Raw genomic sequence first — 16,684 nt, forward strand, 5'->3', positions numbered from 1 at the left:
ACTTAGAATCAAGAACAGCCTGCAACGTAAGTAATTTGGAAGTAGATGTCCTTAGTGCAGCAAATAAGGTTAAATCACTTAATAAAGACAAACTTACCGATCCAGATAGTCTATCAATTGGGTTCCTTTCAGAGTGCGTTCATCAAACAGCTCCATTTTAGCAATCATACGCAAAACTGCTCGCTCTACAAAAGATCCGTGCTAGTACCTAATAGCTACAAAGTTGTAGAGGACACATCAGCACACAAGAAAGAAAATAGAAGAAACCTGGTGAATTGTAGACTCATATCATGGACATCAATGTGTATCAGGATTTTAGAACTTATATTGAGTTCCAGTATTATGAAATACTTCGAAGGAAACGATCTATTGAAACATAACCAGCGCGGGTCCAGAAAACAATGTTCTTGCGAAGCATGATTGGCTCTTGAAACTTCTTGTCAGATTAAAACTGTGTGCCGGACCGAGACTCAAACTCGGGACCTTTGCCTTTGCCTTTTCAGTCCGGCACACAATTTAATATGCCAGGAAGTTTCATATAAGCGAACACTCCGCTGCAGAGTGAAAATCTCATTCTGAAACATCCCACAAGCTGTGGCTAAGCCATGTCTCCACAATATCCTTTCTTTCAGGAGTGCTACTTTTGCAAGGTTCGTAGGAGAGCTTCTGTAAAGTTTGGAAGGTAGGAGACGAGATACTGGCAGAAGTAAAGCTGTGAGGGCAGGTCGTGAGTCGTGCTTGGGTAGCTCAGATGGTTAGAGCACTTGCCAGCGAAAGGTAAAGGTCCCGAGTTCGAGTCTCAGTCCGGCACACAATTTAATCTGCCAGCAAGTTTCATATCAGCGCACACTCCGCTTGCAGAGTGAAAATCTCATTCTATGATTGGGTCTTTATTCACACCCGATATGCCAAATGACATTATTGTTATTATTATTATTATTATTATTAGTGTTTTCGAAAGAGGATATGAGGTTTCTTCATATTTCTACATTTCTAGAAGGTTTTTGGCACTGTTTCTTACATGTGGCTTCTAATGAAATTGCGTGCCCATGACGCATTGCGTCGGCCGGTAGTGCGATTAGATTTTCGATTTCCTGTAATAAAGTAGTAATTGAAGGGAAGTCATCTAGTAAAACCGAACTAAAACCGAGTTCCCAAAGGAAGCCTTATAAGCTCTCTGCCGTTCTTAATCTCTATAAACAATGAAGCCATCTGAGCAGGCCTCAAATTTACAGATAACCTCGTATTTTATGGTCTCGTTGGGTCATCAGCAGATCAAAACGAACTACAAAATAATTTAGACAAGATATGTGTATGGTTCAAAATAATCGATTGACCCTGAACAAAAGAAAGCGTGAGGTCGTCCATACCAGTATTAAAACAATTCCATTAACTTTCGGTTGTACAATTAATCACAGAATTTTAAAGGCTGTCGATTCAATTAAATATCTAAGAATTACCATATAGAACAGTTTAAATCTGAACCATCCTATAGAAAATGTTGAGAGAAGGCTAACCAAAAACTGTGGTTTGTTGACAGAATGTGTAGAAGATGTAACCTACATTACGCTCATTCGTCCTCTTTTGGAGTACTGTTACGCTGTATGAAGTCCTTACCAGATGTTGTTGACGCAGAGTATCAAAAAACTTCACAGAAAGACGGCTCGTTTTCTATTGTCTTGAAATCAGTGGGAGACAGCTGTAGATATGATGAGGGAAGGGGTTCAATCATTGAAACAATGCTTTTTCTTGTTGCGGCGAGAGATTTTCATTAAATTTCAGTCACGAACTTTCTCCTCCGAAAGCCAAAATATTGTGTTGCCCATCTACATAGCGAGAAATGAACATCGTGATAAAATAAGAGAAATCAGAACGCGTACCATAAGATGTAGGGGTCCACTTATCGCATTTGCATGTTCGAGATTGGAACGGTACAGAAATAGTATGAAAGTGGTTTTAGGAACCCTTTGCCAAGCACTTAAGCGTGAATTTCAGAGCAATCATGCAGACGTAGGCGCAGAATCAGTACTGAGAGTCTGTATGCTCGGACGTGTGAGTGGGCATCTCGTATACGTCGCGAAGCAAAGTTTGTATCAACGAGTGCTGTTGTAAACAGTGCAGTTCATTATTACCGACATCTGAAAAGCTCTCCTTGGATTTGTTCAGGGAGAAATGTGAATAAAACATATCAACTTTCAAACAACGTAAATCATTTGTACCCATTTTGCGAAGAGTAGTAGTTCTGTGCAAGGGGTGCATAACGGTAGAGTAAACAATAGATTAAGTTGCTCCAGATTATTAATGCAAACAATTTCTAAACAACGGGCGAGCAATTAACAACAACAATTATCGATGCATATTTCAGCAAGCCTAATAACAAGTATATTCTGTGACTCAACGTGTCAGGGTCGTAAAAGGGATAAAAAGAATCGTAAGTTAACTACAGACTGTAAATGCTTTAGGTGACTTTTTTTGTTTACGAATGAATTCTAATTCGTGATCTAACGCGCCAGTTCAGTTCACATCAATATGTGTACCTCATGTGGAACTTGTGTCATGTACTCTGTATTCTAACTCCTTTCATATGAGACGTTTTCTTTGTCAGAGATAGTTGTACTGCTGATTTCAGCGACCAGGTTGTCGATAACTTTACCAGGATCTTAGGAAACCCTGTCATTAGCACACCCTCAGATGGGGAAGCCTAATATTTTAAGATCAAGGGCATCGGAAGTTAAGAATTTGTATTACTTTGCAAATTTGCTGGTTATCTGGGTCTCACTGCAGACATTGTACCTGACTGCCAACTAATTTCTACATTCCGCTCTAATGAAATATTATCAGATGCAATTGTCCTGCGATAGTGACCGGAAAAGTAGTTTGCCGAGTGCAAAATGTAAAAAAAGAAATTAATCAACAAAATCATGTTACCCGTCACCTAATTTTGGTACCAGATCAGCCCTCAGAATGCCAATATGTTTTGTAGCAATAACTGTCTTCTCTGCGAAACGTAAGTTTCTGATGGGTCCATCACAATAGAGGAAGCAGCAGCTGATTACCCACCCGCACAGGAAGTGCCCAGCGGATTCAGCACAAACTGGAAGACATGGAGGACACTGAACCGAATAAGGACAGGAATGGCCCCAGTGAAGACAAATACGATTAGGTGGGCTGTTGGAACCACGGATAATAAGTGTGACTGTTGCGCTGTGCAGGATATGGAGCTCCTGCTTGCCTGCCCAAACTGCCCTCACAGGTACAACCCCGACGATTTATGGCTGGACAAGAAAGAAGCCCTGGGCGTGGCCCTATACTGGGCTGAAAGAGTGTGGCCTGGTTTCCGGACACGAAAAGTAAAGTAGAGATGGATCCATCACTCACCAGGCACATTGCACACAGTGTTTACAGCACGTTCTGCATGGTCACGTACATCATGTGGATTCGATGAACAGATGCGAACATTATTTATTTATCTGGTTTAATGACTTGCAGTGACAGAAGCTAAACGTAAAAGAGTTGAAGATGCTTTTGAAGCTCCCTGTGTACTGTCCTACGAGCGATATGCAATTTCTGTGAGGCCTTCTGAATGGACTTCTGTGGTTAGCGCTCGTATACATTCGGTATTTCTATCCTACGTTTTAGGCTAGCGAGTATGGAGTTTCACATACAAACTATGTGTAGTCACGAAGTTGTAAGACTTAAGCGCAAACGACTGAGAGAGCGTTTGCCTTACTGTGATCAAAAGCTTTCTGTACTTGTTACTGTGAACTGGTTTCAATGCATCACTCCACGCTTTGCGTCGTTTTTTCTCGATCTAACTGCCGAAGTCCTTTAAGCTAATATATTACAATATGAGCTTCTCGAGTTGTACAAAGTAAGTTGCTCTACATTCCTTAGAAGTCTGATTATTTATTGAGTTTAGTAAATATCTCTTGGAACATCACATACTTTCAGACTTCATGGAATGCTAAAAAGACCTGTGATGGTCAATGTTACTCTTAAAATAAAGGTCTTTCTACTACAGCTGTCACTAAACATTACTAGCGAAAAAATTATATAATTCTGGAGCTCAATAGTTAAGCGAAGAACTTCAAAAACAACGATAAAGTTGATGCAATTTTGTAAAGATATTATAAAATGTGAAAGCTGCAACTGAATAGTTCCCATTACTTTTGGGTCAACAATCGCATTCCAGGATCTCATCCTTGTTTTTCTTTTAAAATTACGTTTCCGATTGAAATATCATTGTTACCTTATCAGACACGCTAATGTTTCGTCTGAGTAAATTGGCTAGTTGACAGAACTACTGGTCGTTGGACAGTTCTCCACGACTTTCTACAGAACTGTAACAAGGAGTCCAGACTCTTTTCTGACACACAGCAAGAGGAACACTTTTCATATCTATAGTCTGATTAAAATTACTTCTCTGTTGACGCTTAAAAATGCTTTTGGAGTTGATTTCCTTCAGTCAGAGTGTTCAATGTCACGATGGAACCGTTCACCATTATCAAACTGCGGCAGTTCACTGTCAGTTTCTTGTCCGGCTTTGCTTCTTGAAGTGTTTGGAATGGTGAATCCCGATTCCTGGGATTGCCCCTTTTATTTCTCATTTCATCAGACATGATAACACACACACGCAACGGTGCTAACGAAATACATACCTTTCATACACAGCACTAACCAAACACTAACGTTTCCTTTCGCCCGTATACAATTATTATCATCACAGAGATCGGACAACGTTAGATAAGCGTCGTACATGAGGCTGACATTTTTTAATACAGGAAATCATCGTTGCGACTGGTCCTGAAAAATAGTAAATATAAGCATATAACGTATGATGGAGACATAGTGTAGAGTATAAGATGCATTCCTGACGTGTAAGAGATCGTGGTTTCAGATCTCGTTATATGCTTTGAAATATTATATTTCTAGATCTTATCAAAATGACTTGTATTTTCATTTCTATTTAACAAAATAGTTTAAGTGCATTTTTTATTTCTCATAGTTCGTCGTGTCATTTCCATAATCATATTGACTTTTTTATTTGTTCTTACTTTTTATTCCTATCATTATTTATTCGTTCGTAATATGCACGTATCGCCTATAACCTGTCAGCAGGAAAGCATATCGGTTGGTAAAGTGGCAGCTCGTGTAGCCAGTTGAGGATAGTTTCAGATAACCAGTGGAAGCCGAAAATTACATTTTACTTTTAGTAGTCAAATTGAAATTTTCCGCCTTGAGTTTCCTCGTGAAGGATAGCTTTAATCACCGTGAACAAAGGGAGTGTGATTAATAGTTCTGCCGCAGGTTGTTGGCCTCAGTTTTCTCGGATACAATGCACATCACGAGGCTGTGGGTAGGTTAGGACACGAGTTTAAAATCAGAGCCACAAAACGCGTCGCCTGCCGCAGCTCACTCATTGGTCACGTAAAATCAGCGCCGACAAAGCACCTCGCGTTCCCGTCATACGTCTCGGAAGCCGCTTCCAACATTGCTCCACATTACATGTTAAGTATCAGCATTGGTCAAGTGACCTACCATGTTTACAGTGTGATAGTTATTGACCTACATGAAAAAAACGTAAATTATTTACAAACTACGGCGTGCACATACTTTATTCAACATGTAAACGTCACTAAAGATATTCGGATTTAGGTTATGACATGTTCGATATGCCCGCCATCATTGTCGATGATGTGGCGCTGACGAATAACGAAATTCTGCACGGTGCGCTCAAGTGTCGGAACATCGATGCTGTCGATGACCTCCTGAATGGCTGTTTTCACCTCAGCAATGGTTTTGGGGTTATTGCTGTACACCTGGTCTTTAATAAGGCCCCACAAAAAGCAGTCGCATGTGTTCAAATCCGCAGAATATGGCGGCCAGTCGAGGCCCAAGCCAGTGGCCTCAGGGTACTCCAGAGTCAGAATGCAGTCCCCAAAGTGCTCCTTCAAGACATCAAACACTCTCCTCGTTCGATGGGATCGAGCTCCGTCTTACATGAACCACATATTATCGAAATAAGGGTCACTTTGGATAATGGCGATGAAATCGTCTTCCAAAACCGTCATGTACCGTTCGGTAGTCACAGCATCGCGATGAAATCGTCTTCCAAAACCGTCATGTACCGTTCGGTAGTCACAGCGTCATCAAGGAGTATCGCACCTATTTTTCCGTGACTGGACATTGCACACCACACAGTCATCCGCCGAGGGTGAAGAGACTTCTCGATCGCGAAGTGCTGATTCTCAGTCCCCCAAATTCTCCAGTTTTGCTTACTGCAACCCATCCAAATAAAAGTGGGCTTCGTTGCTAAACCAAACCATACTAAATCCCACCACTCCCCGCGGCCAACATTGCAGTTTGAATGTCCCTGCGAGTACCGTTCAGAAGTTATGACGATTTTATTTCATATAGTTCAATAATTGGAAATTTGTGGTAAGGGCTTATGGGACCAAACTACTGAGGTCACCGGTCCCTAAGCTTACACACTACTTGATCTAACTTAATTTAACTTACGCTAAGGACAACACACACACACACACACACACACACATGCCGGAGCGAAGACTCGAACCTCCAACAGGTGGAGTCGCGCGAAGTGTGACAAGACGCCCTAGACCGCTCGGCGTTCAGTAATTATCACCCTTTTATGTGTCCCTCATAACCAAGCTGTTGTTGCGGGGAATGAACCGCCGGACGTAGCAAGCAAGGAGGCGTGTCGTGATCCTCAGTTATTTCAGTGTGCCATCCCCCGCATGCTATCACTTTTCTGTTGAGGTACAGAGTCATGCGTCGATGGGAAGACGAGTGGCTAGAAGTGACACATAATAAGCTACGTCTATTAAAGCGCACTACGCCGTCATGGCGTAGCTCCTTTCAGCCGCGAAGACTGGATGAGGTCCTAACTCGTCCTCGCATACGCCACAGTCGTCTGAGCGCATAGCTTCCTGACCGGTGAGAGGACCCTCCAATGTGTGGTGCTTGCGGCGTACCGATCACTGTGCGCCACATTTTACTAGACTGTGTTAGTGTCAGCGCGTAGCTGCAAATTTGCCGGCAGATCTGCCCTCTATTCTGATACTGAAACGAATGTGGTTAGAGTTTTAATGTTTTGGGATCCGTCCAACTTGCTTCCGAAAATTGGCTCACCCATGTTTTTTTAGTCCGACAATCCATACCCCTACGTCCCTCTGCCGTTGTTTTAGCTACTCTGTTGTTTTACTTCTGTTTTCATCTGTAGCACCTTTCAGTATATCTCCTTTTTTCTGCGGCTTGTGATATGGATCGATTGTCCGGATCAACACGAGTGAAGCAGGAGTGAGAGAGTGAGTGAGTTTGCCAACGTTTCCAGCCCTTTACCCATATATGTTCCTTTTAATATTTGTAAGGTGCTGATAACCTCGCCGTCGAGCGCCCGTACATCCCAAAAACAAGAATAACCAAGCGGTTGCCAGCCGCCGATGTGGCAACGCTGTAGCGGCAAGTGACGGACGTCCAATAACAAATACCTTTAATCGGACTATAGCAGTGGCTCCCAACCTTACTTAGACCTTAGTAGTACCCTCACTCTTCCCCCTTCCCCCCCTTCGTCTGTTGACTTCCCCCGCTTCCCACCCACCCACCCACCCTCCCACACACACACACACACACACACACACACACACACACACAAACAGATACATTATCACCAACTTAAGCACCTAACTTAAACTGTAGAACGAAATACTTTTCTTGGAACACATTTATTTTTAAAATGATGAAAGATTAATGACATTTAGATTGTGTGTGTGTGTGTGTGTGTGTGTGTGTGTGTGTGTGTGTGTGTGTTAGAACTAATGACGAAGGAATTCGTGGTGCATAGCTAGTGCTACTCACAACTCCTTCTCAGATAAGAAAGCTAACTATCGACAGCGATGGTAGACAGTTGTCGCAAAACATACTTTTCCTGCATAGCTCTTCTCCATTGTGGCACTTGCTTCACCTGCCCATTGCAATCCCATTTAAAACCAACCAAGTTTAAATGTGCTCTATGATAACCGTTCGTGAATCACTTGATTGCTGCGCTTCTTACTTCTGAACTGGTAGAAATTGGAATACTTCAGGATGCTAATGCTTTGCGTCTGACCACAGCCGGTAATAGTAATAGTAATAATAATAATAATAATGAGTACAGCGGTGTGGTAGCCCTTACGTAGTTACTGCTTTGTACTACCTACAACTTGGAGAAGATCATTTTCGTTAGATACTTAGAATTTGTTGTGTATATGTCTCACTTTATCTTCAGCGATGTAGGGGCATTGCACAACATATCTGTTTACTGGGTGGACTATGTGAGGGACTTGTAACATCCATCACATTAATGCTACTAACTGAGAAAAAGTATTAATAACTTATAGAATCAGTATTAGAGTCTTACAAAATTCTGATAACAGTAATGATTTTGTGAAAATGATTTAGTTTCGCGCCCGAAACAGACTCGAATCGTTTAGCTTTAACCCCTCAGAAAATTTCATCTTACCCCTCAGGGGGTAATTACCCCCAGGCTTGGAACCACTGGACTGTTATGCTATTACGCACATTTAAGCAGGTATGGCAGCTGACCACTTTGCTTACAATATTCCTGACTATCTAATGTTCACTTACTCAAAGAACTACAACTTTTTCTTGTTCTCTGTCGCGTTTTTAATTATTCCGCATATGCTTAATGTCATTGTGTTGTCTGCAGTCAGAAATTTGAGAACGAAACTTACTGTTCCAGTTCACTGATAGGCCTGACTGCAACGTTGCATAGAACGCTGAACGGCGCATAGCGGCATAGCACAGAAAGTCATACGAGTATGAACTACCTGTAACTTGCCTGTGTGCAGGCGCAGCTCCTGAGGAAGTACGGCTACCCGGTGGAAGAGCACTTCGTGACGACGGCGGACGGCTACATCCTGCGCATGTTCCGCGTGCCGTCCAGCCCCAAGGCGAGTGGGGGCTCCGGCTTCCCCATCCTGGTCATGCACGGACTGCTCGCCAGCTCCGCAGATTGGGTCATCATGGGTCCTGGCAAGGGCTTCGGTAAGTGGCGGTGACCATCGGCTCACCTCTGACTGGCGTATGTGCAGAATGTTGAAGAAACAATGATAATGTTGGCCAAGTTGCAGCAAGTACGTTTGGTATCCTGACCGGATAGCGATGGGAACTGAAATCGTTCAACTTCCCAAGATCGGTACGTATTTCAGAAATTGTAGGCGAAATGGGAAACGCTGAGAGCGACAAAATCGGATACGTTCGTATTTGTCCTGTAAAAGCTGAATGTGCCATGGCTACTAACTTGAGATTGGTTCGAAGTACTAGATAAAACTCCTCGTACTTCAGGACACTTCCACTAGATTTGAGCCAGATTTTGCCAGCAGCAAGAGTTTTTTGCTGCTAGTGCGTTTCTGGTCGAGTCTAATAGGTTGTACGCTGCGTTCTGTTAAGGTAATTGCTGTAATTCAGGTAAAGTTCGTATGCAAAACAGTTACCAGGTTTGCTAAAAAGCTAAAAGTACATTTCATTGCGGAGGAAGATGAACCGTTAACTGACGTTGTGTCTGTACATACCTGTACATGGGACTTGGTCAATTGAGACGTCGTCATTTGTAGTAATGCTGATAGTAAAAATGTAATAACTTACCTAGATATTGACAATAATACTATATTTCTAATTTGATGACAATGCTGTCTTATAATATGTTAGAAAAATGGGTTATAAAAATGTATACTTGAAAATATTACCAGCAGAAGTGATAAATGATGCTAATAAAAACAATTAATAAGGAATAAACAAAAGAAGGACAAAATATGATTTTTTAAGTGTAAACGGTTGACTAAGCTAACAGAATTTCATTTTGCTTAAATTACTTGTTAGTAGCCTGTTCTTCCATGTGGTTCAAAAACGACGTAAACTGATGACGAATAAATATGAAATACGCTTTCAGCCTCTCTTCATCGTCGGGAAAGTGATGGTTTATCAGTATGTCCAACATATCCTGATCCTCTCGGATCAAAAACATATTGCTGACTGTTTAACTGCGTTTCGCAAAAGTCTGAAGCGAATAATTCCCCTTCTTTATAGCCAGTTATTTGTTATTGAAATCCCTGGGCTAGCAGGACAGAACGGATGAGATTACATTTGTGGAAAGGGGCCAAAATAAGTTACTGTCAGTTGCACTCAACATATAAACTTCATTTGTTAAAACACATATCACACAAGCAAGAATCACAAACTCTCAAGGTTTTAACTAAAGACCTCCTTTGATTTAATTTAGATCGGCTGAAGGCCATATCGAAAATCCAAGGCACAAGGCCTAAGCATGGAACTGAGGTACAGGAGTTCTTCTGGAGGTTTCACTTAGTCAGAAAAAAAATTTTTATCTTCAGTACAAATAGACTGAAAGCCTTAGCTTAAAGTTTTCCCATAGAACTCGGCTGAAGGCCCCACACTAATCAAGAACAGTGTTACGACTTAAGACCGAGACAAAGATTTTCAATTTTTAATCTAAGTAGGCTGAAAAATCGGCTGAAGACCGCATATCAACAAAGCAATGTAATGGCTTAAGGCCTAGGAAGAAGAGCTTTCAATCTGAAAAGGCTGAATGCCCTATCCTTAAAATATTTCGTATAAAACTCTGCTGAAGGCCTCGTACTAAAGAAGTTCAAACTTACGACTTAAGGGCAAGACAAGGATTTTCAATTTTTAACTTAAGAGAGATTAAAACTCGGCTAAAGGTTACACACCACGCAGAAAACAATTTTACGACTTCAGGCCTAAAGAGAAGAGCTTTTAACTTCAACTAAAATAGGCTAAAGGCTTTATCCTAAATTTCCCCCCCCCCCTGCCACCCCCCCCCCCCCCCCCCACGCCCGCCCGTCAACCATGGACCTTGCCGTTGGCGGGAGGCTTGCGTGCCTCAGCGATACAGATGGCCGTACCGTAGGTGCAACCACAACGGAGGGGTATCTGTTGAGAGGCCAGACAAACGTGTGGTTCCTGAAGAGGGGCAGCAGCCTTTTCAGTAGTTGCAGGGGCAACAGTCTGGATGATTGACTGATCTGGCCCTGTAACACTAACCAAAATCGCCTTGCTGTTGTGGTACTGCGAACGGCTGAAAGCAAGGGGAAACTACAGCCGTAATTTTTCCCGAGGGCATGCAGTTTACTGTATGATTAAATGATGATGGCGTCCACTCGGGTAAAATATTCCGGAGGTCAAATAGTCCCCCATTCGGATCTCCGGGCGGGAACTACTCAGGAGGCGTGGAATGTCAAATCCCTTAATCGCGCAGGTAGGTTAGAAAATTTAAAAAGGGAAATGAATACGTTAAAGTTAGATATAGTGGGATTTAGTGATGTTCGGTGGCAGGAGGAACAAGACTTTTGGTCAGGTGAATACAGGGTTATAAACACAAAATCAAATAGGGCTAATGCAGGAGTAGGTTCAATAATGAATAAAAAATAGGAGTGCGGGTAATCTACTACAAACAGCATAGAGAACGCATGATTGTGCCCAAGATAGACACGAAGACCACGCCTACAACAGTAGTACAAGTTTATATGCCAACTAGCTCTGCAGATGATGAAGAAATTGATCAAATGTATGATGAGATAAAAGAAATTATTCAGGTAGTGAGGGGAGACGAAAATTTAATAGTCATGGTTGACTGGAATTCGACAGTAGGAAAAGGAAGAGAAGGAAACGTAGTAGGTGAATATGGATTGGGGCTAAGAAATGAAAGAGGAAGCCGCCTGGTAGAATTTTGCACAGAGGATGACTTAATCATAGCTAACACTTGGTTCAAGAATCATAAAAGAAGGTTGTATACCTGGAAGATGGTTCAAATGGTTCAAATGGCTCTGAGCACTATGGGACTCAACTTCTGAGGTCATTAGTCCCCTAGAACTTAGAACTAGTTAAACCTAACTAACCTAAGGACATCACACACATCCATGCCCGAGGCAGGATTCGAACCTGCGACCGTAGCAGTCGCGCGGTTCCGGACTGAGCGCCTAGAACCGCTAGACCACCGCGGCCGGCTATACCTGGAAGAATCCTGGAGATACTAAAAGGTATCAGATAGATTATATAATGGGAAGACAGAGATTTAGGAACCAGGTTTTAAATTGTAAGTCATTTCCAGGGGCAGATGTGGATTCTGACAACAATCTATTGGTTATGAACTGTAGATTAAAACTGAAGAAACTGCAAAAAGGTGGGAATTTAAGGAGATGGGACCTGGATAAACTGAAAGAACCAGAGGTTGTACAGAGTTTCAGGGAGAGCATCAGGGAACAATTGACAGGAATGGGGGAAATAAATACAGTAGAAGAAGAATGGGTAGCTTTGAGGAATGAAATAGTGACGGCAGCAGAGGATCAAGTAGGTAAAGAGGGCTAGTAGAAATCCTTGAGCAACAGAGGAGGTACTGAATTTAATTGATGAAAGGAGAAAATACAAAAGTGCTGTAAGTGAAGCAGGCAAAAAGGAATACAAACGTCTCAAAAATGAGATCGACAGGAAGTGCAAAATGGCTAAGCAGGGACAAATGTAAGGATGTAGAGGCATATCTCACTAGGTGTAAGATAGACACTGCCTACAGGGAAATTAAAGAGACCTTTGGAGAAAAGTACACCACTTGTATGAATATCAAGAGCTCAGATGGAAACCCAGTTCGAAGCAAAGAATGGAAAGCAGAAAGGTGCAAGGAGTATATAGAGGATCTATACAGGGGCGATGTTCTTGAGGACAATATTATGGAAATGGAAGAGGATGTACATGAAGATGAAATGGGAGATACGATACTGCGTGAAGAGTTTGACAGAGCACTGAAAGACCTGAGTCGAAACAAGGCCCCAGGAGTAACAACATTCCATTAGGACTACTGACAGTCTTGGGAGAGCCAGTCCTGACAAAACTCTACCATCTGATGAGCAAGATGTATGAGACAGGCGAAATTCCCTCAGACTTCAAGAAGAATATAATAATTCCAATCCCAAAGAAAGAAGGTGTTGACAAATGTGAAAATTACCGAACTAACAGTTTAATAAGTCACAGCTGCAAAATACTAACGCGAATTCTTTACAGACGAATGGAAAAACTGGTAGAAGCCGACCTCGGGGAAGATCAGTTTGGATTCCGTAGAAATATTGGAACACGTAAGGCAATACTGACCTTACGACTTATCTTAGAAGAAAGATTAAGAAAAGGCAAACCTACGTTTCTAGCATTTGTAGACTTAGAGAAAGCTTTTGACAATGTTGACTGGAATACTCTCTTTCAAATTCTAAAGGTGGCAGGGGTAAAATACAGGGAGCGAAAGGCTATTTACAATTTGTACAGAAACCAGATGACAGTTATTAGAGTCGAGGGACATGAAAGGGAAGCAGTGGTTGGGGAGGGAGTGAGACAGGGTTGTAGCCTCTCCCCGATGTTATTCAATCTGTATATTGAGCAAGCAGTAAAGGAAACAAAAGAAAAATTCGGAGTAGGTATTAAAATCCATGGAGAAGAAATAAAAACTTTGAGGTTCGCCGATGACATTGTAATTCTATCAGAGACAGAAAAGGACTTGGAAGAGCAGGTGAACGGAATGGACAGTGTCTTGAAAGGATGATATAAGATGAACATCAACAAAAGCAAAACGTTACAAACTGCTCCTTTCCTACAATCAGCAAGCAGTAGTACACTCTACTGCATTTCGATGATTTTCGACGTGAATCTTTTGTATCCAGTGCTTTATGTCGAAAAAGGAAAGGCATGATTAAAACATCAAGAAGAATACCGAGCTTCAATTCAAGGAAAGCCGTTTGTAACAAACAAAGGGACGATTGATGATCAGAAGGAATCGCCACGACGTGATGTAAGTTCCAACCAATACAATGTAACTGTGTATTGTACAACATAATTAAATAAACCAAGAAAACAAAATATCGTGTAATTTTGGGGTATAAACTGCATGATCATCCGATCGTACAAAATATTCGTCGCCCAGCACGTTAAGTACTGAAGAGAGAGAGGATAATCTATTTTATTGAAGTGAAGTAGAGGAAATTTTATTTACCGTTGTGTAAATAATGTCAATACGTACTCTTTATAAGTGGCCTAATGCTGTGCACATTCTCCTTGGAAGTGAAGCATGGTACTTACATTTTTCTGCATCGGTCACTTATTTACTTACCATTACTCTTTTCGATGATTCACACCAATACCATCCAAGAAGAGAATTGCTTAGTTGCTTAGCTGGTGTTAGTAAAGAGCACAAACGCCTGGACACAGCAGAAGACCACGGATAATGTAAGTAATTTTGTGTCTTTTGCTGTAGATATTTTTTTAGGAAGGTCTTTTTCAAGTTCAAAACAAGAATTTGTGATAGCAAATTGCAGTTACAGGGACAGCAGAGTCATAAAAAAGACTGCATACTGATACTTTTTGTAAGTTCTCTCCACTGTACGTTATGTTCACACTGTCACTTCAGAGATGTTGTACATGTTGTACATCTGCTTGCTTATCTTTGTGTCCAATGTAAACAAGCATATCTGTAAATGTGACAGTGTAAACATAATGTAGAGTGGAGAGGACATACAATACATACAAGTATGCAGACTTTCTACGACCGTACTGCCCCTGTAACAGTAATTTCGTCACAAATTCATGCTTGTTTTAAGTTTAAAGGTAGCTTTTCTAAAAACCCTCTTTTGTCGTTAGCAGTAGAAGCAGCATAACCTGTATTGCCCTTCGTCTGCTGCTGCGGAAAGGTGTGTGTGCTGTCCACTAACACCAGCTATGTAATTAAACAGTTCTTCAGTTCAATATGATCGTGTGAACAACGGAAACGCATAGTGATAAAAATAAACGATTGACGCAGAAAATAGTTTTGTTTCCATTTATCCACAGTGTAGTCCTCATGATGCAGTCCTCCATGGACGAAATATTAACTTACATCTTCAACTAAACTTTCGTTTTATATTTATTTTTATATTTGTATGTACAACACTATTTCTATCAGACGTTAAAAATGACGTGAAACTGTCATAATTTGTATTCCTTCGAAAAAAATGATTCTTAACGCAAATCTTTCATTGTTTTCCCCTGTTTTCTTACATTTTTACATCGTACTTTGTTTTTACGGTTCCGCTCTATAATTCTGTTAACGAGACCTTCCGTATACTGTCTTACTACGTCTGCTTTTCTGTGAATCTGGGGACATTTGCTCAGCCTCCACAGCCTAGTCAGATCTTTACTTAATATTGTTGGCGTTGCAGCTGCACTCTTACCTTAGTCGTAAGAACCTTTGTGGCGATGTATTCCATGGCTATTACAATATCTCCATAACAGATTAACATAAAGTGTGTCGAAGCCTCAGAACTGTTACAGTGGTCCATTTGGTAAAAATGTGAGCAACAAGCATCCATAACACCAGCGAGAAGTGGACGACTCTTCCGGAGAAATGCTATAATATTCGAAGAGTGGAACATACTGGCACCCGTGCAGAAGTTTACTTTGCCACAGCCGTGTTCTAATCAAACTGCAAGAGATGATTTCGACACAGTTTTGTTGAGGCAGATAAGGGCAACTTTAGTTCTATAAGCATCAACACAAACCATTAAGGCTCAGTTACGAGCTCTGAAAATCAGAAACGCAGGCATAGAAGACTGTAATTAACACTAGGCCTGGTCATGAAAAAACTATGCTGCAAATAACATGTAAAAAAGTGGAATGATGAGTTCTATCTAGTTTGTGCAGAACAGGAAGGTCAACAACTGTACTAGAAGCTTGTTCTATACACATTCACACGTGTACCACCACCACCATCAAATCCACTAATACCAACTATATTAGCACAATCGTCATCAACAGCACCACCTCCACCATCAACCCTTCATCAGTATCAACAAACGTCCACCTCCAACACCAGAATCACTACCAACATTCCCACCATAACATCACAACCAGCACCGATCCCATCACCAGTACCAACGTTCCCTCTAATAACTGCACTACCATATCCATATTAGCACCAACACTAACATAACTCCAACATAAACTTCAATAATAAAACCAGATATAAAATCACTGCCATAACCATCATCAATAAAATATTAATTACTCTCTATATTACACTGGTTTAGTGCAGCAATTTCGTGAGATATTCGCCCTTCTGGATTCACCTGTATGTGTCGTGGACGTTATGTTAAGCATTAGGCTCATTTAGCTATAGTAATCTACTCTAACATTACATCGGCACAAGTAAAATGTTACAGACTGTCTCATAAATGCTTTATAATCTTGCTGTCGGAGTACTATGAGCAAAAGCAGATGTGCATCTCTCAGATCACAGTCTTACAGCCATATAGTAGTAGCAAGCTGACTGTGTAGAACACATTTGTCTACTCCCGCAGCGTACGTGCTGGCTGATGCTGGCTTCGACGTGTGGATGGGAAATTCACGAGGAAACGTCTACTCCAGGAACCACACGACTATTAACCCCGACGACGCCAGCTTCTGGCAGTTCAGGTGAGCCGTAGCAGCATTTACTCTATTTTCTATGCGATCCAAACAGCAGCACCGACAGTAAGCGTGGCAGCGTCTAGCTATAGCTCGTCAACATAATCAGTAGGTAATCCATACTAAAAGTGATTGGATTCACTGGGAGGTT

The 16,684-nt window shown here is 41.5% G+C and overlaps 1 protein-coding gene across 1 annotated transcript in view; it reads left to right on the forward strand.

Annotated features, from left to right (window-relative positions):
• The window catches only part of LOC126199278 (lipase 3-like), a 79,591-nt gene that overhangs the window by 19,993 nt on the left and 42,914 nt on the right, over window positions 1-16,684 (forward strand). The window contains exons 2-3 of the mRNA XM_049936086.1: window positions 8,871-9,066; window positions 16,428-16,542. Of these exons, the coding sequence (XP_049792043.1) occupies window positions 8,871-9,066; window positions 16,428-16,542 (311 nt within the window). The remainder of the gene's footprint in view (window positions 1-8,870; window positions 9,067-16,427; window positions 16,543-16,684) is intronic.

Source organism: Schistocerca nitens, chromosome 8 (assembly GCF_023898315.1).
Source record: "Schistocerca nitens isolate TAMUIC-IGC-003100 chromosome 8, iqSchNite1.1, whole genome shotgun sequence".
Classification (NCBI taxonomy): Eukaryota; Metazoa; Arthropoda; class Insecta; order Orthoptera; family Acrididae; genus Schistocerca; species Schistocerca nitens.